The sequence below is a fragment of the Gopherus flavomarginatus genome, chromosome 1 (assembly GCF_025201925.1).
Source record: "Gopherus flavomarginatus isolate rGopFla2 chromosome 1, rGopFla2.mat.asm, whole genome shotgun sequence".
In the NCBI taxonomy this organism is placed as follows: Eukaryota; Metazoa; Chordata; order Testudines; family Testudinidae; genus Gopherus; species Gopherus flavomarginatus.
The window spans coordinates 362,580,735-362,605,049 of record NC_066617.1 but is presented as its reverse complement, the minus strand read 5'-3'; the positions used below and the strand labels follow the sequence as shown (position 1 = coordinate 362,605,049).

The 24,315-nt window shown below is 43.8% G+C and overlaps 1 protein-coding gene across 3 annotated transcripts in view; it reads left to right on the top strand.

Annotated features, from left to right (window-relative positions):
- Window positions 1–24,315, top strand: part of RAB6A (RAB6A, member RAS oncogene family) — a 109,617-nt gene that overhangs the window by 59,363 nt on the left and 25,939 nt on the right. For 2 of the 3 annotated variants that reach the window (XM_050931073.1, XM_050931086.1), the window contains exons 2-4: window positions 12,079–12,137; window positions 21,522–21,575; window positions 23,354–23,459. In XM_050931073.1, coding sequence (XP_050787030.1) covers window positions 12,079–12,137; window positions 21,522–21,575; window positions 23,354–23,459 — 219 coding nt within the window. Of the gene's footprint in view, window positions 1–12,078; window positions 12,138–21,521; window positions 21,576–23,353; window positions 23,460–23,524; window positions 23,631–24,315 lie in introns of all 3 variants that reach the window. The other variant, XM_050931080.1, reaches the window with a different exon arrangement.

Sequence of the window (24,315 nt, the reverse complement as noted above, 5' to 3'; positions counted from 1 at the left end):
GCTGAGTGGGACATGGAGACTTCTGTCCTACACATCTGGCCTCTTGAGGTCAGGGCTGGGACATGCTGGTGATGCAATGAGAAGGGAGTCTGCATTGCTGCTGTCCCTAGGCCTTTCACAAATGCACTGTCTCCAGCACCTTTCATTAGCTGTGTTGCCTTAATCCCTTCCTATAAACAACAAAGCATGCTTCCCACCTTTATATATTGTAACATGCTAGTTTGTGGTTGCCCAGAGCCCTGCAAGATTGGGGCATTGAACTCACTGTAATGGAGTTGAGGCCATCCAGCAGCTCAAGTGATTCTGCCCTTTGATTGTTATGACATGCAGAACGGTCCCACCCGAGCAGTGTGCTTTTGAAGCAGAAATGTACACCAGTTCCTCCTGTGCAAGGAGCCTAATTTAATGTGTTGAGGAGAGCTGAGTAGTATGAGCAAGGAAGAGGAATCGTCGAGTCCTGCCTGCTTGAGAAGGGAGATATGACAGCACTTTAGGAGGCAGAGAAGAATAGATCTGCCTTAGGGTGATCAGCATCTGTTTTTAAATCCCTCTGGGAGATGCATTCTTCTCACTGGCAAAGGCTGTATGATCCTGCTTCTTTTTCCCACCAGTGAATTGCTGCTAATGGAATTGGCTCCTGGAGCTGGGAAAACCTCATCCTACCTCGTTTAAATAACAACTAGGGGGAGCAGGAGGGAATGTCTGTATCTTTCCAGTGCTTCTGTCTTTAATGCATTTGGCTTAAGTAATTTTTTGCTGATGTTTTAAAAAGATGCAAATTTAATGCTCTTCATAGATGCCAAACTGAATATGAAGTCTTCTAGCCCCATGACATAGGAACATACAAATGGCTATACTGGGTCAAACCAAATTTTCATCTAGCCCAGTATCCTGTCTTCCAACAATGGCCAATGCCATCTGCCCCAGAGAGAATGAACAGAACAGGTAATCGTCAAGTGATCCATACCCTGTTGCCCATTTTCAGCTTCTGACAAACAGAGGCTAGGGACACCTTCCCTGCCCATCCTGGCTAATAGGCATTGATTTATCCATTAATTTATCTAGTTCTTTTTTGAACCCTGTAATAGTCTTGACTTTCACAACATCCTCTGGCAAGGAGTTCCACAGGTTGACTGTGCATTATGTGAAAAAATACTTCCTTTTGTTTGTTTTAAACCTGACAGTTCTGGCATGACCAATGGTTCATGACCATCATCCCTCAGTCTTGACCTCCTTCTAGTCTCCTTGCCCATATGATCCTTGGCTTCTGCAGAAACTGTCTGCAGATGTTCAAAGTGGTGGTGCCTGACACAGACAACTCTACTACTACTTCTTAGTGTAAGTGCACCGTGTCTCAGGCAGCACGTGACCAGGATTCATCACCAAATTTTGGTCCGCTGGTTAGATAAATTAACTTCCCCAGCTCGGGCTGGGTACTGATGGGGAGTGCAATATGGACGCTGATCCAGGTCTCCCAACATCATCACTTGCAACTGAACTCAGGCCATCAGCTCATCTCGTACCACCAGACGGGCATCAGTATCTCCTACCCCTGTGGTTTGGACATCCCTTAGGGGAAGATCTATACATGGAGATTCTCTATGTCCTAATAAAGAGGAGAGGATGGAAGATGATGATAAAATACAGGTAAAATCTGATGAGAAACCATCAAAAGAAAAAAAAATCCCATTCAATTACATCATGTAATGGAAGACAGCTAAAAAGTGACAAGTTTTTACAGTGCTTATCTACTAATGCTAGAAGTCTAATAAGATGGGAGAACTAGAGTGCCTCTTATTAAATGAGGATATTAATAATAGGCATCACAGAAACTTGGTGGAATGAGGACAATCAATGGGACACAGTAATACCAGGGTATAAAATATATCGGCAGGACAGAAGAGGTCGTGCTGGTGGGGGAGTGGCATGATATGTGAAAGAAAGCATAGAATCAAATGAAGTAAAAGTCTTAAATGAACCAAACTGTACCATAGAATCTCTATAGATAGTAATTTCATGCTTGAATAATAAGAATCTAGCAGTAAGGATTTATTACAGACCACCTGACCAGTACGGTGTAGTGACTGTGAAATACTCACGGACATTAGAGAGACTCTTAAAATAATAATGGGGGATTTCAGCTATCCCCATATTGACTGGGTACATGTCACATCAGGATGGGATGCAGAGATAGTTTCTTGACACCTTAAATGACTGCTTCTTGGAGCAGCTAGGCTGGGAACTCGCCAGACGAGAGGCAATTCTTGATTTAGTTCTAAGTGGAGCACAGGATCAGGTCCAAGAGGTGAATATAGCTGGACCTCTTGGTAATAGTCACCATAATATAATAAAATGTAACATCCCTGTGGCAGGGAAAACACCACAGCAGTCCAGCACTATAGCATTTAATTTCGCAAAGGGGAATCACACAAAAATGAGGCTAGTTAAACAAATTAAAAGGTTCAGCACCAAAAGAGAATCCCTGCAAGCTGCATGGAAACTTTAAGACACGATAATAGAGGCTCAGCTTAAATGTACACTCCCAAATTAAAAAACATAGTAAGAGAACCAAAAAAGAGCCACCATGGCTAAACAACAAAGTAAAAGAAGCAGTGAGAGGCAAAAAGACATCTTTTAAAAAGTGGAAGTTAAATCCTAATGAGGAAAATAGAAAGGAGCCTAAACTCTGGCAAATGAAGTGTAAAAATATAATTAGGAAGGCCAAAAAAGAATTTGAAGAACAGGTAGCCGGAGACTCAAAGTAATAGCACATTTTTTTTAAGTACATCGGAAGCAGGAAGCCTGATAAACAACCAGTAGGGTCACTTGGTGATAGAGATGCTAAAGAAGCACTCAAGGACTATAAAGCCATTGAGGAGAAACTTAAATATATTCTTTGCATCCATCTTCACAGATGAGGATGTGAGGGAGATTCCCAAACCTGAGCCATGTAGGTGACAGATCTGAGGAACTGTCTGAGGTTGAGGTGTCATAATAGGTGGTTTTGGAACAAATTGATAAACTAAACAGTAATAAGTCACCAGGACCAGATAGAATTCACTCAAGAGTTCTGCAGGAACTCAGATGTGAACTTGCAGGACTAACTGTTATCTGTAATCTATCATTTAAATCAGCTTCTGTACCAGATGACTGGAGGATAGGTAATGTGACCCCAATTTTTTAAAAGGGCTCCAGAGGTGATCCCAGCAATTACAGGCCAGTAAGCCTGACTTCAGTAATGGGCAAACTGGTTGAAGCTATAGTAGAGTTTCAGACACACAGATGAACATAATTTGTTGGGGAAGAGTCAACATGTTTTTAGTAAAGGGAAATCGTGCCTCACCAATCTACTAGAATTCTCTGAGGGGGCTAACAAGCGTGTGGACAAGGGGGATCCAGTGGATATAGGTGTATTTGGATTTTCAGAAAGCCTTTGACAAGGTCCCTCACCAAAAGATCTTAAGCAGAGTAAGTAGTTACGGGATAGGAGGGAAGGTTCTTTCATGGATTGGTAATTGGTTAAAAAATAGGAAACAGGGTAGGAATAAATGGTCAGTTTTCAGAATGGAGAGAGGTAAATAGTGGTGTCCTTCAGGGGTCTTTATTGAGCCCAGTCCTATCCAACATATTCATAAATGATCTGGAAAAAGGGGTAAACAGTGAGGTGGCAAAAGTTGCAGATAATACAAAACTACTCAAGATAGTCAAGTCTCAGACAGACTACAAAGTGCTACAAAAAGATCTCTCGAAATTGGGTGACTGGGCAACAAAATGGCAGATGAAATTTGATATTAATAAGTGCAAAGTAATGCACATTGGAAAACATAATCCCAATTATACATATAAAATTATGGGGTCTAAATTAGCTGTTACCACTCAAGAAAGAGATCTTGGAGTCATTGTGAATAGGTCAATCCTCTCATGTGCTAATCATCCACTCAATGTGCAGCTGCAGTCAAAAAAGCAAACAGAATGTTGGGCATCATTAAGAAAGGGAAAGATAAGACAGAAAATATCATATTACCTCTATATAAATCCATGGTACGCCCACATCTTGAATACTGCTTCCAGATATGGTTGCCTCATCTCCCCCCTGCAAAAAAAACCAACAAAAAAACCCCTATATTGGAGTTGGGGGAAAAGGTTCAGAAAGGGACAACAAATATGATTAGGGGTATGGAACAGGTGCCGTATGAGGAGAGATTAAATAAGACTGGGACTTTTCAGCTTGGAAATGAGATGGCCAAGGGGGGATATGATAGAAGTCTATAAAAACATAGCTGATGTGGAGAAAGTAAATAAGGAAGTGTTAGTTACGCCTGCTCATAATACAAGAACTAGGGGCCACCAAATTAAATTAATAGGCAGCAGGTTTAAAACAAACAAAAGGAAGTATTTTTTTCACACAACACAAAGTGGGAACTCCTTCCCACAGGCTGTTGTGAAGGCCAAGAGGGTTCAAAAAAGAACTAGATAAATTCCTGGAGAATAGGTACAGAAATGCCCATTAGCCAGGATGGGTAGGGGTGGTGTCCCTAGCCTTTGTTTGCCAGAAGCTGGGAATGGGTGATGGGATGGATCACTTGATGATTACCTGTTCTGTTCATTCCCTCTGGGACACCTGGCATTGGCCACTGTCGAAAGACAGGATACTGGGCTAGGTAGACCTTTGGTCTGACCCAGTGTGGCCTTTATGTTCACATGGAGCTCCTCACAGTTGGGAAGTCAACACCTGAGCAAGTCTGAAAAGGGAGATACCCTTAAAATCCCTGGTTGGAGACCATTGACTTTTAGCTCTGAAGTGAACAGAATTGACTATCATCTTGTATACTCCTTCAGGCAGAGGAGTTTGAGCTACAACATGTGACTAGAACTTGGTTAGCATTTACCTTTTGTTGCATTCTCCAGATCAGGCTAACCTTATAACTAGTATGCAGAGGCAGAAAAAACTCCTGACATTGATTTTTAGCCTTCTTAATATTTTTCTGTCTCGTGCAGGTCAAACAAGTTCCTCAGAATCTGGGTCTGGTGCTTTGTATGAGAATAAATCTTGATTTTCTTTTATCTGTTTTTATTTGCTAGCCTTTCATCAATTCCAACAACTCCCTGCTGAGACGTCCCTTACCTCATTATACAGTTCAGCATGTGATTGCTGAATCTCACCTTTGATTTTCCTTATTTTGGAGAGTCACTAGAAAGTAAAGCAGCTATTTTGGCTTTCAAATATGCTATTGATAACTAACGATTTTTTTTCATAACTGCCAGCTCACCGGCACTGCAGTGTTGGCAGGAGTAAAAAAGTAGCAAAATAGCCAGCTGATTGGACTCTGAATACAGGCAGTGAATATGTTAACAAGGTGCCATTTTATTTAGTCACTCTTCTGATCAGACCCTCTCTCTGTATAATTGGATATTTGTTTTATGAGTATGTTTTGACGAGCAAAAGAGGGGTGTTAGCTCTCCCGTCCATAGAATTTGAGGCCCAAAGGAACCAATGTATCATGTAGTATGACAGGCCGTAGAACATTATCCATTAACCCCTATAGTGAGCCCAATAACTTATGTCTGACTAAAGCAGATCTTCCAAAAAGGCATCCAGTCTTGAGCTGAAGGCAGCAAGGGATAGAGAATCTATCACTTCCCATGCTAGTTTATTCCAGTGGTTACCTACTTGTGCTGTTAAAAATGTGGGTCTTATTTCTAGTTGGAATTTGTCTGACTTCAGCTTCCAGCTATTGGTTCTTGTTCTGCCTTTCTCTGCTGGATTACCTGCTACTTCAGCTCACAAGCCCTGTGTGGCTCTTTTACAGTTAAAGTGCGGCTCGTGGAGCGCCCCCCCCCCCATGCTCCATTCTCTGCTTACCAGGTGGGGAGGGAGGGGTCACGGCTTCTGCCCTGCGGCGAGGGAGGGCTTCTGCTCGGTGGGGAGGGGAGTTCTCAATTCTTTAGACCCAAGGGGCAACCCTGATGAAGCCCCAAGCCCCCCAACATGCACTTCCCATGAGGCAAAAGCCCCTGCAGGCCCAACCGGCTCTCGAACTTCTGAAGATTATTATTATATGCGGCTCAGAGGGTCAGTAAGTTTGGCTGCTCCTGTTAGACTGTAATCAAGTCACAGCTCACCCCTTTTGACAAGCTTAACTGATGAGAGCTCTTGAAGTCTCTCCGTATAAGGCATTTTTTCCAGCCCGTAATCACTTTTGTGACTCTTCCCTGCATTCTCTCCAATTTTTCAGTATCCCTTTTAAAAGGCAGACACCAGAACTGTGTGTTTGTGGGTGTGTAACTCACCAGTGCCATATACCTCCCTTCTCTTCCTTGCTAATTCCCTGTTTATATACATCTAAGGATGGCATTAGCCCTTTTTGCCACCGCATTGCACTGGAAGCTTGTGTTGTCCCCTAAATTCTTTTTTATCTTATTGTGAATGCATTGCCTTGTTAAGAGGCAGGCTAAAGTGTCTGAAAACTTGTTGGCCATGTTGTAGCTTAGAGGAGAACATGAGCTATAATAGAGCAGCCAACGCTGCTTTAAATGTGTGAACTTACCTCTTGTCGAGAGAATTTTATTTTGTTGACACAACTCTGTAGTGTAGACTAGGCCTGAGTCTATCAACCTGGGAAGCTCGCCGCCATAGACAGTTTAGATTTATACCCTGAGTGTGTCTGGCACAGCCATTACTTTACACTCTATCTAGTGGGGCAAGAATTTTTATCGCCCCCCTGTCACCCCCCACTATGTTTTGACAGATGATCATTTTAGAAGCCTTTACCCTTCATTGATGGCTTTGCTGTCTGCATTCAGCTTTGATTCTCCTCCCCCAAAAACATATTGTCACAAAACAGAACGTTGTTTAAAACCAGTCCTCTGTTTCAGGTGCTATAAGTCAAGTGTATGTTCAGTGGAGACTGACACGATTCTGTTCCTGAACTGTAAACTGACATTGATGTGAAAACAGAACTTAAATTACTGTGACTTAAGGGCAAAAGCAAACTGAACTCTGGCTCCATAGTCCTCCATCTGTGTAAGGTGAATGAACAATAATCAGCTTACTAAAAAGACCATATCTACACTACAGATGCCACAGCAGCATAGTTACGGTGCCATGGCTATGCCGTTGTAACCCTATAGTGTAGATGTGGACTACAGCAACAGAAGCGGTTTCCTGTGCTGGAGAAACTCCACCTTCCTGAACGACAGGCGCTAGGTCAGTGGAAGCATTCTTCATTGACCTTGTTGTGTCTGCACTGGGGGTTACGCTGGCACAGCTATGGTGCTCAGGGGTGTGGATTTTTCCACACCCCTGAACACAGCAGCTACGTCAGGCTAAGATTTTGGTGTAGACTAGGCCAGAGCACTAGCTGTGGGATGTGGCCTGTCTTCACATCCTTTGAAAGCCACTATATTTAAGTGCAACCAAACCCCCGTTCTCATGCCTAGTTAACTCAGTATAAAGTTGGTGCTAGTGGTACTTGGGCCTGCCTGAGACCATGTCTCTCCCAGTGTGACAGCACCACAGCTGTGATCAGGATGGAGTTTTTAGGCTTTGTTGGTTAACTCCTTTCCTCTATCTTAGTTAATTCATTTCCTCACTAACATGTTAATCACTATTTAGTACCTGGTGTGGACAGTCATATGTAAAAGCATATGAGGTGGTCTAAATGGTGTGTAACATGTTGACTGAAACCTATCTCCTTTTTCTGGTATAGGCTGAGGCCTGGTCTACAGCTCAATATTAGATTACCCTAGCTACATCATTCAGGGCTATGAACAATTTCATGCCCTGTGTTACGTAGTTAGGTTGGTCTAACGCCAATTGTACTTGCAGCTAGGTCGATGGAAGAATTGTTATGTTCACCTAGTTACTGCCTCTCGGAGAAGAGGATTGACTACATCAAAGGGAAGAAACCCTTCCATCGATGTAGGAAGGGTCTGTGCTGCAGTAGCACTGCTGCAGTGCAGATATACCCAAAGCCTTTGATAGCAAGGGACTGCTGGTAAAACAGCTTCCATGAGTGGCCTTTGGCTCTTGTGTTGACTGCTCTTGGTGTGAAATAGTCAGTTTGACTTCCAGGGCTTTCCTCAAGGCTCATCTATAATCTTTTGTGAGGTTGGGGAGAGCTAAGGGGCATGGGGCATTCGGGACCTTTCAGAAGTGGGAAAAGAGTTTTTTGTTTTTGTTTTTTGCCATTTTTGTTTTTTGGCTTGTGATGGAGGGTGTGGGGAGGTTGCATTATACAATCTGTGTTCCAAATACTGTAGGAATGGTTCTTTGAAATCAGAGTTAAGCCTGTACAGCTTCAGGGTGGGTGTCTGTTTATATAAATCCAAATCCATGAATTTCAAAATCTGAGGTTCGCCAATTCCCTTAAATTATAGACCCAGTGGGAAGTGTGCATACTGTTGGTTCCAATCACTTAGCTCTCACTTCTACCTAGACACTTAAAGCAAGTTTGCTCTTAGAAATGGAATATTTTCATCGTCGTTGTGGAATTAAAACTGTAAACAGTCAGTATCAAGCCTAACCTGATTAGGTGACTGATTTATTTTGTAAGGAGAACCTTTGTCCCTTAAAGGAAAAGAGTTTTTGAACTGAAGTTCATACAAATAACCAATATGTAGGTTGAAGTAGTTTCAATTCAAATTAAACCCAACAGCAATCACCCCTGCACCTGCCATTTGATGCTGGAAAGGTAATTTAAATGAGGGTATTTCGGGTGTAGGGAGATGTGGCAAATTATAGGAGAGAGAACCTTCCTGTCTGGTGGATCTGTATTTTCAGCAACGATTACTTCCAGGAGACCTGGAAGTACAGGAGAGGAATTCTAGAAGCTAGTGCTGGCAGCCTGCTGGCACGTTTTGAAGTATTGCAGTGTATGCTTCGCTGGGCATTATGACAGGTAGTCCTGTTGTTGATCCTTTCAGTGCCCTGTCCTAGTAGGCTGGATTCTCTCTTGGTTCAGGGAGATACAGATTGACCCCACTGCACCTCAGGACTCCTAAGAGAACCAGCTCAGTGGTAGTTTCCTGCCCACTCTCAGAATTTCCACTGGGGGCTCTGTAAATTACTCATAGGGGTGCAGTGCGGATTTGTTGAGTTTGCTCTTCTGAGTGTCTTGGTTAGTTCCACTGCTCCCACTCTTCGGGCTATGCAAGCACCCTTATGGAGGAAAGGTGCTGTTCTGCTTTGCTGCATCCTCCTGATGCATGTTCAAATAGCAGCGCTGCACCAGGGTCTACATCAGCATAGATGCTGGAGTGAATCATGTGGTGAAGTTAATCTGAGACTTGCAGTGTCTCTGGATCTGAGACTGACCTCTGCTTTGTGTTCACTCTGCACCACATCTCCCTGTTCAACATATCTGTATTCTGTTCTGTAGGGTTCCCAGGACAAATCTGAATAAATTTGGGGCTACTCTTGCTTTATCTCAAATGCTTGCTTCCTAAAGGTGTGCATTGAACGGAATATTAGTGACATCTTTACAAAGGCAGCCCTCGAATGTCTTGTGAAATTTGATTACGCTTACAAGGTGAAAGCGTTTAAGAATTCATGGAGAAAGTGACATCTGAACTCAAAGGCTCTGTCTCAAAGGCTCCTTGTTGGAAGCTGCAGGTTTAATTTCTTATAGCAGAGCTGGATTCAAAAGGAAGCAATAGTGAAATTCATGGACCTGGAAATAGAATCAAATGCTCTGGAGTGGCATTAGAGAGCCATTGTTTGTAGAGGTTTGGGCCAATGTTGTCAAAAAGACCAGTGACTCAGGGTCTTTTTTAGCTTCTCCCCAGTCCCCCCCCCCACTTTGTGGAAGGCTACATGCTACTGCTTGTGGGGGTCATCTGGTGGTTCTAAGTGCCACAGGAACAGAGAAGCTTTGGCTACTGCTGAAGTCTACAGCCCTGTGCAAATCGAGCTGCCACATCTGCAACTGCATTGTGTGGGTGGGTAGCGTGGAGGTAATGCAGCTCTCCCCTTTTGTCTGTTCTGCACCCCCTGAACTAGCCTATATGGAAATCAATGCACTGGTGCTTATGGAAAGCCTTCTGGCAGTGTGGAGTACAACAGCGAAGCACAGTGCATAGCAGTTGCTTAGCACTAGAAGTACAGTACAAGGATTTTAAAATGCCAGATTGTGATGAGGCACAAGAAGGGATTTCATTTCACCAGCCTAACACTCCTCCTCCTCTATTTTCTTGCTAACTTCTTTAATCTAAACTGGCACAGAAATAAGAGCAAGTGGTGGGCTAGGTAGAAAAGAAGTTTGAGATCAGGTCACTTGTGTCCTCATCCCAGCTTAGCCACTGACATGTGTCACTCAGAGGCTAGCTGCCTTCATGTGCCTGCCTGATTTACAATGGGTATGTTCCTACTTACCTCCCTCTCAGGGGGACATGAGCATTTGACAGTGCTTTGAAAGCTCTGGTAAATGCTATTGAAGCACCCAGTTCTAATAAACATAGTGGTGGAGAGCCATGAACAATGGCATGATACAGGATCCAAGATACAGGAACTCCTCACTTAATGTTATAGTTATGTTCCTGAAAAATGCGACTTTAAACTAAATAATGTTAAGCGAATCCAATTTCTCCATAAATTAATGTAAATGAGGTTAGGTTAGGTTCCAGGGAAATATTTTTCACCCGATAAAAGACTATATATATGTATATACATACACACACCTCTACCCCAATATAACACGAATTCGGATATAATGTAAAGCAGTGCTCGGGAGGGGGGCGGGTCTGCACACTGTGACGGATCAAAGCAAGTTTGATATAATGCGGTTTCACCTATAATGTAGTAAGATTTTTTTTTTTTTGGCTCCCGAAGACAGCGTTATATCGGGGCAGAAGGGTAGGAGTGTGTGTGTGTGTACACACACAAACAGAAGTTTTAAACAAACAATTTAATACTGGTACACAGTGATGCTGATTGTGAAGCTTGGTTGAGGTGGAAGAGTCAGAGGGTGGGATATTTCCCTTACTACTAAATGATGAACTAGTAATTGGCTGAACCCTCGGTCCCTCTGTCCTGAGCCCTGATGTGTCCCGCCTGCTCTATGGAAGATGGGGGGAGGGGACACCCTGACATTAGCCCCCCTCTTCCTTCCTTCCCACCCACACACAGCAAGCAGGAGTCTCGTGGAGCAGCTCCAAGGCAGAGGGCAGGAGCAGCACATGGCAGTGGGGGGATGAACGCAGCTGAATTTAGGGGATCGGGGAGCTGATATGGGGGCTGCTGGTCCACCCTGGTTCCAAGCCCCCACCAGTTAGCTGCAATAGGCTGCTCTTCCTGCAAGCAGTAGACAAAGCAGGCAGCTGCTAAACTAAGTTAGAAGGGAGCACAACTTTAAACGAGCACCTTCCCTAATTGATCAGCAACGAAACAACATTAACCAGATGACTTTAAGTGAGAAGTTAACTGTATGTTGCAAGGGGTAATACATGTGTTGTCCGCAAGAGTGGATCGAAGCTAACGTGGCGATGAGGAATATAAACTAGATCCTGTCCAGGTGTTTTGTGAGCAGGGGGCCTGCCAACTTCACTAGTGCATTTCCATCCTGTCTTGTGGTACCAGCTATACGAGTGTCTCTTTCTCCTGCACAGTGACTATTAGTTATGTCATGTGCAGGTGAGTTAGAGGAGATCAGAGGTAAAATTTTCAAAAGTGAGTAAAGCCAAGGTGAACAAAGATGTTTAGGCTCATAACTCCCATTGAAATCTAGCTAGGAACCTAAATACCTTTGTGGATCAGGGCCTACGTCACTTTTGAGATTGGGCACAATTGGCTAAATTTTAAAATCAAACACAATAATTTGAAGTTAATGTTGTAGCTGGAGTCATTATGTTTGCTTGCTTTTTTGGTGTGCATTTAACTTGAATTTCTTAAATAACTGAATGGCTTTCGGAAAAATGGTAGTGATTATTTCAACAATTATATCAACTGAGTTCCCTTTTACCTTTGGTCAGTTTAATTGCATAGTATTGATGAAATACCAATTAAAACTGGAATGCAGTGTTTGGTCACTTGTTCTAATTTCACTAAAAACTGTTCCTTGAACCTGTTTTTCTCTTTTCTAGTGGGGAAAACCTCCTTGATCACCAGGTTCATGTATGACAGCTTTGACAACACCTATCAGGTAATACAATCAATCTCAGCATTTTATGGGCCCAATCTTGTCAAACCGTTATTCAGGGGAATCTACTTGACTCCAGTGAGTGAGGGTTTGCTGATCAACCAGTATCCTAAAGACTGGGAAGAAAGCTGTTTGGGACTCAAGGGTCTGTGGAGCATAGAGTGGAGAAATGAGAAGCTCGTTGTTTTAAAAAATGTGTCTAGTTCCTGCTATATAAGCAGACCTCTGTGTAGCTCAAAAGCTTGTTTTTCTCTGTCTCTCTCTCTGTCTCTGTCTCTGTCTCTGTCTCTCTCCAGCAGAAGTTTTATTACCTCCCTCACCTTGTTTCTCTAATATTCTGAGATCAACGTGGCTATTGCACCACTGTATAAAACTATTAAGGACAGGTCCAGGCATAGTTCTCTAATATCCCACCTTGGGTTTGAACTGGCAGCATGGTTTCTGACTGCTGGCAACAGAAGGCTGAAATAGTGGCTGCTGCTGCTTACTCTGTTCAGCTCTGTAGAGCCAACACAGCTGCATTTTTGGGAGATTCTGTCAAAAGCCCTTCCCCCCTTAATAATGGTTTCTTTCCCGTCTCTCCATAGCTCTCCATCACTGCTGCTAGGCAAGTCAGACAGAACTAAATGCAAGTTCCCATTAAATCAGCAGTATTAGCAAAGCTTCTGTGGTGTAGGATGACTACAGTACACATTAGCCTCTCCTGGGAGCAAACATCTGTACAGATTCTGCCCACAGTAATTACATGAACATGTTAAAGCAGTTCTTTTATTTAATCATCTCTTTCCCACAGTACTTTTTTCTTTCAGCTCTATTCTTTTCTCTGTGGAGCCTGTGTCCTAGTTTTACTTGGAGAGCTTTGACCCTCAAGCTTTGTTAATGCAGCTGTTTCCATGGGAAGAGGTCTCATGTAATAAACTACGTGATTGCAAAATGAATGAGTGGGACTTAAAGTTAGAGAAGTCTTGGGGGCTTATCAAATAATCAGTTTCAATTTACCTGTCATTGATGTGTGCCTGGCTTTGTACTTGTGTGGCACTGTTCACCTGAGGATGTTTAGTTTTACAAACATGATCATGACTCAGAGGCAGGGAAATATTATTCCAGATTTTACATTAAAAGAGGAAGAGGGGATAAAGTTCCAGCAGGTTAAGTGACTTGACTTGCTGTGCGATCCTGGGCAATGGCAGAGCCAGAACGCAGATTCCCTGCAGCCCAGTACCAAGTGCTGAATAGTGGAGCCTTGTCAAAAGTCCAATACTGTATCTTGAACTGTGTTTGGCTAATTCTAGCTATAGGTGAGTTGACAGATGAGCTTATTTTATGGATCCTTCTGACAAATTTGGGTGCACTCTTTAGTTCTGAAAGCTTCCACAACAAATCACTTAAAGCCATATTTGTCGAGTTCCATTATAAATAGGAAGCTTGTGTTTGATAAAATATATTTTTGCTTTGTGTGGGGTTTTTTATTCCCGAATTTCCAAGTAAGAGGCATGCTGCTGTTGTGCATCAGTTATTAATAAGCTGGTTTCAGGAAAGCAGCAGTTGTGCAACTTACAAATCAGCAGAGGGTTCCCTGCTGTGGGTTTGGGGGAGGAGGGGACACATGAGAAATAAAATGTCCCATCTGGCAAGCTATGTTCATAACAGGGATGGAACCCTTTGCCTGCAGGTTGGGTTGGGAGAGGCTGCATTGTAGATATTATGCAGTGCTGGAGAGCAAGGAAAGGCCAGCAAGGACAGAGGCCCCAAATTCCTAACCACATTTTTAAACAGCTAAGTAGCAACTTACTGACCACTGACTCTTCTGTTTTCATGCTATTTCTGTATATGGCCTTTCTAAAAAACATGCGGTAGCTCAACCACAAGATATGGGCTTGGTGCAACAATTACTGAGTGAAAGCTCTATGACTATTATGCACAAGCTCATACAGAAAAATAAGGCAAACACTCCATACCCCAGGGATCTCAAACTCAAATAACCACGAGGGCCATATGAGGACTAGTACATTGGCCCTAGGGCTGCATCACTGACAACCCTGGCCCGGCCTCCATTCCAGCCCCTTCCCCAAAGTCCCCACATCAGCTCTGCCCCCTTCCTGCCCCTATTCCAACCTCTTTCCCCAAATCCCTGCCCTGCCTCCTCTCTACCTCCTCCCCCCTCCCTCCTGGAAAGCGCAAAGTGCGGCCAAACAGCTGTTTGGTGGCGGGAAGCGCCTGGAGGTAGACGGAGGAGCGGGGACGCGGCATGCTGGGGGGTGCGCAGCAGGTGAGGGGAGCTTGGTGGCTGCAGAAAATAACTCGGAGGGAGGGCGGGGGGGGGAGGAACAGGGAGCTTGGCAGGCCACAGCAAATAGGCTGCGTGTTTGAGACCCCTGCCATACCCCCGCGGGCAAACACTTGTAATAAAATGATCACTCTATATCTGACCTCTTAGTCCTCATCCTCAAAGGAAACCTGCACAACACCTCCATAGACTCATAGACTCATAGACTCATAGGTCAGAAGGGACCAATCTGATCATCTAGTCTGACCTCCTGCACAAGGCAGGCCACAGAACCCCACCCATCCAATTTTATACAACTCCTATCCCAGGACCGAGTTATTGAAATCCTCAAAAATGGTTTGAAGACCTCAAGCTGCAGAGACACCACCAGCAAGCGACCCGTGCCCCACGCTGCAGGGGAAGGCGAAAAACCTCCAGGGCACCTGCCAATCCGCCCTGGAGGAAAATTCCTTCCCGACCCCAAATATGGCGATCAGCTAAACCCTGAGCATGTGGGCAAGAGTCACCAGCCAGCACCCAAGAAGGAGTTCTCCGCAGCAACTCAGTACCCATCGCATGCAACATCTCCCCGCAGACCACTGAGCAGACCTGTCTGGGGGTAATTCAAGATCAATTGCCCAAATTAACGATCCTATCATAACATCCCCTCCATATACTTATCAAGCTTTGTCTTAAAGCCAGGAAAGTCTTTTGCCCCTACTACTTCCCTCGGAAGGCTATTCCAGAACTTCACTCCCCTAATGGTCAGAAACCTTCGTCTAATTTCAAGTCTAAACTTCCTAATATCCAGTTTATACCCATTCGTCCTCGTGGCTACATTAGTACTAAGCTTAAATAATTCCTCTCCCTCCCTAACGTTAACCCCCTTGATATATTTATATAGTGCGAGCATATCCCCCCTCAGCCTTCTTTTGGCCAGGCTAAACAAGCCAAGCTCTTTGAGTCTCCTTTCATAAGGCAGTTTTTCCATTCCTCGGATCATCCTCGTAGCCCGTCTCTGAACCTGTTCCAGTTTGAATTCATCCTTCTTGAACATGGGACACCAGAACTGCACACAGTATTCCAGATGGGGTCTCACCAACGCCGTATACAACGGTACTAACACCTCCTTATCCTTGCAGGAAATACCCCGCCTGATGCATCCCAAAATCGCATTTGCTTTTTTAACAGCCGTATCACATTGGCGACTCATAGTCATCCTGCTATCAACCAGTACCCCAAGGTCCTTCTCTTCCTCCGTCGCTTCCAACTGATGCGCCCCCAACGTATATCCAAAATTCTTATTATTAATTCCTAAATGCATGACCTTGCACTTTTCACTGTTGTATTTCATCCTATTCCTATTACTCCAGTTTACAAGGTGGTTCAGATCTTCTTGAATAGTATCCCTGTCCTTCTCCGTGTTAGCAATACCCCCCAGCTTCGTGTCATCCGCGAACTTTATTAGCACATTCCCGCTCTTTGTGCCAAGGTCAGTAATAAAAAGGTTAAATAAGATCGGTCCCAAAACCGATCCTTGAGGGACTCCACTGGTGACCTCCTTCCAGTCCGACAGTTCACCTTTCAATACGACCCTCTGGAGTCTCCCCTTTAACCAGTTCCTTATCCACCTTACAACTTTCATATTCACTCCCAGCTTTTCCAATTTAACTAACAGCTCCGTGTGCGGAACCGTGTCGAACGCCTTACTGAAATCTAGGTAAATTATATCTACCACATTTCCTTTATCTAAGTAATCCGTCACCTTCTCAAAGAAGGAGATCAGATTGGTTTGGCACGATCTACCTTTAGTAAATCCGTGTTGCAATTCGTCCCAATTACCATTGACCTCTATGTCCTTAACTACTTTCTCCCTCAAAATTTTTTCCAAGACCTTACATACTACAGACGTCAAGCTAACAGGCCTATAATTACCCGGATCACTCTTTTTCCCTTTCTTAAAAATAGGAACTACATTAGCAATCCTCCAGTCATACGGCACAACACCCGAGATTATCGATTGCTTAAAAATTCTCGCTAACGGGCTCGCAATTTCACTCGCCAGTTCCTTTAATATCCTCGGGTGGAGATTATCCGGGCCCTCCGACTTCGACCCATCGAGCTGTTCAAGTACGGCCTCTACCTCAGTTGCAGTAATATCCACTTCCATATCCACATTCCCGTTTATCATCCCTCCATCATCGCAAGGTTCCTCACTAGTCTTATTAAAAACCGAGGCAAAGTACTTGTTTAGATGTTGGGCCATGCCTAGGTTATCCTTAACCTCCATTCCATCCTCAGTGTATAGCGGCCCCACTTCTTCTTTCTTTGTTTTCTTCTTATTTATGTGGCTGTAGAACCTTTTACTATTGGTTTTGATTCCCTTCGCAAGTTCCAGTTCAATGCGGCTTTTAGCCTTCCTCACTTTATCCCTACATGTTCTGACCTCAGCAAGGTAGCTTTCTTTACTGATCCTGCCTTCCTTCCACTCCCTGTAAGCTTTCTGCTTTTGTCTAATCCCCTCTCTGAGTTGCTTGCTCATCCAGTTTGGCCTGCAACTCCTGCCCATGGTTCTTTTCCCCTTTCTCGGGATGCAGGCTTCCGACAGTCTCCGCAGCTGCGACTTAAAGTAATTCCAGGCCTCCTCCACATTTAAATCCACTAATTCCTCCGTCCAATCCACTTCCCTAACTAATTTCCTTAACTCTTTAAAATTAGCCCTCGAGAAGTCAAAAACCCTAATCCCAGATCTACATTTGTTTATCCTTCCATCTAGTTTGAACTGAATCAGCTCATGATCACTCGAACCAAGCTCATGATCACTTGTCCAAAAGACAAGCTGGGAGTTAGAATGTGTTAACTACTTTCGCTAAATAATCTGTTCCACCTGGTATTTAGCTGTGACGCTCTGAATACATTTCCCAGACATGAAGTCCTCTGTATAGCTTGAAAGCTTGCCCCTCTCACACCCAGAAGTTGGTCCAATAAGAGACATTAGTTCATCTCCTTGTTCCTGTTATGCAAGAGAACAGACTAGAGGATTGTAATGACCCCTTCTGGCTTTAAAATCTCTGATTCTGTAAACATGTAGAAATGGAAGGAGGATGGTCTTGTGGCAAAGGTACCTGCCTGGCACTCGGGAAATCCAGACTCAATTCCTGCTCTGCCACAAACTCCCTCTCTTACTTTGGGCAAATCACTTGTATTTTGTCCATTCCCAATCTATAAAATGGGGATAATAATATTGCCGTACCTCACAGGAGTGTTCAGGATAAATACTTGGATACTATGGTGAGCGGGCCATACAAATATCTAGACAGATACTTACAGTGGATGGGGCCCTTTATTCCATTTAGGTCCACCTGCCTCCTTTAAATTTGCAGTTGTGCTTTACAATGTATCTCTTACCTACAGAACCTGTAACTACTTGCTTCTGTGGGTTCCACACAGTAACACCTCTGCGTGTGAAGAAATGGTACCCAAACTTCCCTAATTCTTGCTCTACTTTAGCTTAATTTCATGCCCACTTATTCTTGTGTCTGACAGTAAACTTTAATAGGCTTATAGCATACTTCTTACTTCAAGTCCGCTAATCCGCACTACAAGTTTTCCCATCTCTGTGCAGCTGGGGACAGAACCAGAGCTGGCTTTCAGTTCCTATCTTCCTCATGTCAGGAACTTGAACAGATGCCCAGCTTCTGTGTCCTTTCTTTGATTTACATTTTATTGTATTTAACAGTTCAGAGTCCTAGGCCTTATCCGCATTTGGGGCAGAGGGTAGGGTACGCGTAACTACATGCTGCAGAGAAAGGCAGATAGCATCCAGACTCACTGCGGGATGTAGCTACCCATGGCAGTGAAAAGCTCCTTCAAATGGAGGCAGCTGCCCCTGCCAGACCCTTTCCCTGCTGCCAGAATCTTTCACTGTGATGAGGAAACGCTCTGGCAAAGAGGCAGCAGCAGAATACTACATAGCAGTGTAGACATGGGAGGGTACATACCCACAGGGTTCAGGCATGTCTTTATTCACCTAAGCAGTGCCTCACCATCTACCCTGCTGTTTATACCAGTGCTAGCTGGGTGTCGGTACGCTACACACCGCCACAAGTGTAGACCTATCCCTAGACTGTCTTTCTTCTTGCCCTTGCCCTCTATTCTCACTTCGCATATTATTATCATTATTATTATATGGCTAGAACTGTGCAGCTGGCCAAATTTGGCTCATCTAACTCTACTCAGTATGTCAATGTCAAATCTTCATGCTTATGAAGATCTACACAGCATAATGTTATCTCCTATCCTTTGAGTAGGAGATGCTGCAGATGCAATACCAGGTTAATGGGGAGACCACTCAGTCTGGGATGCAGAGATATTTGTGTTGCATCTGACCTCCTTGAATGATTTCATGCATAAAGGACATTTCACTTAAAAATCCTACAAGCCGTATACCCAGCCGTCAACCTGGCATTAGGGCACGAAGGAATCTCCAAACTTAATATCTTGTGGGAAGATATGTTGCTTTAGTCACAGTGGCATTCCTACCAGGGTTACAACTTGAGGTCTTCTACATACCTACTTTTGGGGGTAGGAAAAGCTAGTAAAGACTTCATACCACACAACCACTGTTCCATCCTCTTCCCTAGAAGAATCAAAGTGGCGAAAGGAGTGGAGAACCTTCTGGGTAATCAAGTCCATCCCTCAGCCAGGACCGCTGATCTGCTGTCTTTGTTCAGTGTGAAATGCCCCTAATGATGACCCCCTCATGTCTTTGAGCTAATCCAAGGAATTACTTTTTTTAAGATACCTGTTGTAGGTGGATTAGTGGCGTATGAATCTTGCTGGTATATGACAGCTGGGTCCAGATGTTGAGGACTTTCCAAATTAAATGCTCTGAAGACCTCCACAGCATCAGACATTGTTACATCAAGACTTGTTTTGACTGGAGACATTTCTCAAAAGTTGCAAATCAGACTCACTTAAGCTGCTGTTGTACATGAAGCTCTGGCACAAAGCAACTGGGACAGTCTTCTCTTTGAGCTCCACCTCCTTTTTACGAAACCTGTTGTAAAAACTATGCTGGTCACCAGGATGTTATCTTACTGTGGTTCCAGCTGGATCAATTTGAATTTTTGGTGCCACGCTGGGTTGTGTGTGGTGCAAGATCTTAAGGCTTTTCTCTATTAAATATTGTTTAATTGAATAGGGAAATCCGTAAAATATCAGGGAGAATGGAAACTTTCTTGAGGCAAACTTTAATGTAGCTTTTCTGTTTATCAAAACCTTGTAGCTTGCTTAGCAGTGGAAGGGAAATGTTTTAATGTACTGGTTGACTGGGTCCCTCAATATGTATATTTCAGGGATTCTCAAACTTCATTGCACTGCAACCCTCTTCTGACAACAGAAATAACACATGACCCCAGGAGGGGGCGACTGAAGCGTGAGCTGACCCAAGCCTCACCATCCAGAATGGGGGGGCCAAAGCTGAAGCCCAAGGGTTTCACCCTCAGGCATGGGGCCTGTAACCTGAGCCCCACTACCCCTGGCTGTAGCTGAAGTCTGAGCCCCAGGTGGTGGGGCTGGGACTTGGGCCCCAGTCAGTCTAACACCAGCCCTGGTAACCCCATTAAAACGGGGTCGTGACCCATTTTGGGGTCCCGACCCACAGTTTGAGAACTGCTGGTATATTTCATCTGCTCACCTCTAAACTTTGGGATGCTTCGCAATTCTTGATAATGGAAAAGCTTTTGGGTGATCAGCGTTGGAAATCAACCTCGTTTCTTTCTTATACCTCCTTCTGGCCTTCCTCCCAAGCTGCTGGCCTTCTCTAGTGAGGAAGTGTCTTGTGCATCAAATATTGCAGCAAGCAGCAGAGGGAGACTGAGTTGGATCATGCAATGTTAGTCAGTTTCCTTTTGCAACTGGCTAGTTGCATGAAAACCACCCATTAGATCAGGGGTCAGCAACCTTTTCGAAGTGGTGTGCCAAGTCTTAATTTATTCACTCTGATTTAAGGTTTCACGTGCCAGTAATACATTTTTAGAAGGGCTCTTTCTATAAATCTATAATATATAACTAAAATATTGTTGCATCTAAAGTAAATAAGGTTTTTAAAATGTTTAAGAAGCTTCATTTAAAATTAAGTTAAAATGCAGAGCCCCCTGGACCGGTGGCTAGGACCCAGGCAGTGTGAGTGCCACTGAAAATCAGCTTGCATGCTGCCTTTGATACCCATGCCATAGTTTGCCTACCCCTGCATTAGATTGTCACCCAAACTATTGGAAAGTGTGGCTGGCAGATGGTGGAATGCCTACCATAAAAAGGGATCTTGTGGTGCAGAAGCATTTTTGGAATAGGGGTTCCTCTGATTTTTAGGATGAAGCCTTCATACCAGAACTTGAGGAAGACTAGACCCCTAATGGTTGTGTTTCAGTTGATACCAGGTTGCTGGGACTCAACTTGTCTTCTGGGCTTCGTTGATATCGTTTAATGGTACTGCCGCATCAAGGGTTCACTCTGTTAAAGCCATGGTAGTGTTAGTCGCCCCAGTCCCAGGTCAGTCACACACCTGCAATACACAAAGCTGCAGCGCTGTTTCCCACTCCTGCACTAAATATTAAATGCAGCATCACCAAGGGAATGAATTCTTGGGATCAGTGCTACCAGAGCTGTTTTTAACACGATTTCTCCCTTTCCCTCCATTTTGGTTAAGCTGGCATCAGGATTTCTGTTGCTATGCTCCGGTAATGTCTAAAGGAACAAAGAAAACCCTGCTGTCGTATTCGTGTCTGTAGAATAAATGACCAAAGTTGTGTACAAACTGTGGTTAACTTAATTACAAATGTGTCCTTTTTATGCTGTAATCTTATGCTACTAATAGGCACTAATTTTGCCACTATCTCTTATTTAGGGATGTACTTAAGAGTCTCGAGGCTTAAAGTGGAAAAAGCCTAACCTGTATCTTGTATACAAATCCCATTGAAGGAAAGCGCTATCCCATAAGTGTGGCCCTCAGATCAGCTTGTGCCAGATCTAGTCTAGCATGATAATTATTGAATACCCATGAGAGAAACAGATTACACCGGTTTTGTTTTTTATTGAAATCTGACACAATTTTTTTACAGGCAACAATTGGCATTGACTTTTTATCGAAAACCATGTACCTGGAGGATCGAACAGTGAGTAAGATTTTGCATGATTTTTCTGTAGTCACTTGGAACGAATCCGCTATTCTTGGTATGTTTTGTAATCTGTCACAATGTGAGCATCCTTCAGAGTTCTGCAGTGGCCTGGAGGTCTGGAAGAAACCCATCCTGCTACCATGCAGAAGATCAGTGGCTTGATCCCTTGCTTCTAGGCTGTGCTGTGGAGGCAAGCTGGGAATGTAGGGAAATGAGTGTGTGCCACTTGAGGTTTTTCACAAATTTAGAAATAAGCCATATTCAGTCATTCTTGATTTGAATAGGCAACGTGATGCAGAATTTGGGGAGTAGAGGAGGAAAAAGTTCATGGCTCGGGGAAGGTTTTAAAGAGTCTGCTGTTAGATGGGGTTTTGAAAAGGGGCACCCCCAAAAGTTCCTAATATATGGCTGGGAGCTGAATATAAATTGGATCATAACTTGAACTGCCAATCTGTTTCCCCAACTCAGGAGAATGGGTATAACTCGTAAATATATGCAGGTTTACTCTGTTTAGCACAGTACTGTCTCTGAAATTAAGCCAGTGTTCCACAGAAATTAACACCGTGGTCCAAAATTCGCTCACATCCTTAATTAAGAAATACAGCAGTGGGGCATGTGTTTGTAGAACACAAGTTGTATAACTCTGCACAAGCTGAAGGTATTGGGTAAACTCACAATAAATATGATTGCATTTTAAGTGATCTGACAAATTAGCATGCTTTTCCTAAAGCAGTTCAGACCCTTCAGTGTTTTTCTATATGTATATGTACATATGTATGTATGCTGGTTTATAGAGCATCTTGTATTTTCTTTCAGAATCTAAGTGGTAAGAGAATTTCATCCTTGTCATCTGTGTTTATATCTGTTACTTTGCATTATGGCTAAACCTTACATGCAGCTGAATGATTAGCATTCATCCTCCTTGAAAAAGCATGTTAGTTTAGTAGCCACTCCAGTGGCTTGGCAGCAGCTGAAGACTTGCATTTAGAAGTGGTCTTGAATGTGATTCTTCCATCCCCCTTGTCATACAGGCCTCTCTGGTAGTGATGCACTTAGGCCCCAGGAAGAATGGCAGCAGAGCATAAATGCCTTCTGTGGGTGGATGTGCAGATTGGCACTTGGCCTCAGGTTTTCTGCCTGTCCTATCTGGCTGGAAAACTCAGCCATCCTATTGCCCACCCTCTAGAAGTGGGAAGGGGCTTTTGAAATACAAAGAGGTGGGAAGTGAGTGGGAAATAGATTGCTGTGGACTCCTTTAGGCAAAGAATACACTAGCTCAGGCTATGTCTGCAGTAGCGCCTATGTCGGCAACATTTATGTTGCTCGGGGTGTGACTATTCCACCCCTGAGCAACATAAATTACACCGACATAAGCACTAGTGTGCACAGCACTGTGTCAGCAGAAGAGCTTTTCCTGCTGATATAGCTTATGCTGTTCATGGGGGTGGTGTTTTTCTGCTGATGGGAGAGTTCTCTCCCGCTGGCATAGAGCGTCTTCACCACGCGCATTGCAAAGGCGCAGCTATGCCGCTGTAGTGCTGTAAGTGTAGAGCTGGCCTTAGATACCACTGTGGGTGGGGGGGTGGGGGGTTGCCAGAAGGAGAGGCAGTTTGCTACTGCTCCCAGTCCCAAACAATCCCTTGCATGAGTTATATTTTTATTTAGCTTTTAAAAAAACCAATCAAATAAAATGATTTACTCTTTATTTTTAGTGGCAGTTTGGCTTTTTTTTCTTTTTTTTTTTTTTTCTTTTTAAATTTTCTCCCATCCCACAGATCAGGTTGCAGCTGTGGGATACTGCGGGTCAGGAACGTTTCCGTAGCCTCATTCCCAGTTACATCCGTGACTCTGCTGCTGCTGTAGTAGTTTACGATATCACAAGTAGGTATATTGCACCGGGTTTGACCTTTTCTTATTTGTCTTGCTTGTTTGACTGATTTTGTTAGGTACGGTTGCAATTATGGGACACAGCAGGTCAAGAGCGGTTCAGGAGCTTGATTCCTAGCTACATTCGTGACTCCACTGTTGCAGTTGTTGTTTATGATATCACAAGTGAGTGGGGGGAATTCTGCATTTCTGATACTCTGCTCTGTCATTCTCTAGCCTAGCTCTGCATGTCACATCACAATCATGTGGTTGGTCTTCATCCTGGCATGAACTGTTTCCTTTTACCGTAGTCAAGTTTTTAAACCAGGCACTTCTGATCACAGCTGTTTATAGTGATATATAAATGGACTTATCAATCTCCCTTGCTGAAATAATACATTTATGACCCTTTGCTATCACATGGCTTGTCCCAAAGCCCTGAGCACTGGCTGGCCTAGTCTCATCTGTTCTTCTTTTGGGTACCCTCTCCATCTTTGACTTGGTCTCAAACGCTGGAATCACTTGCTTGCGTATCTTTGAATTTCTAAATTAGCGCTTTCCCACTGAGACCATTTGAGAACTGCAGCTTGCTTCACTCCATTGTCCTTAAAAGCTGGGTGCGGGCTGGGGAAGGACATGCCACGTTTTTATCTTAATCAGTCACTTCCATTTTCTGGTATTTAAAGCTCCATGACTAGGGATTTAACCTTGTAATAATGTACTCTTTCATGTCATAATAAGATATGTACACTTTTGAGGGCTAAAGTGTTAGTGCTTTCTCACCTCCACCCTGAAGACTGATTTAGAAGGCCAGAACAACCCTCATTTATTGGCTTTTAATTTGTAAAGAGCACTAATTTTGTTAAAGGAG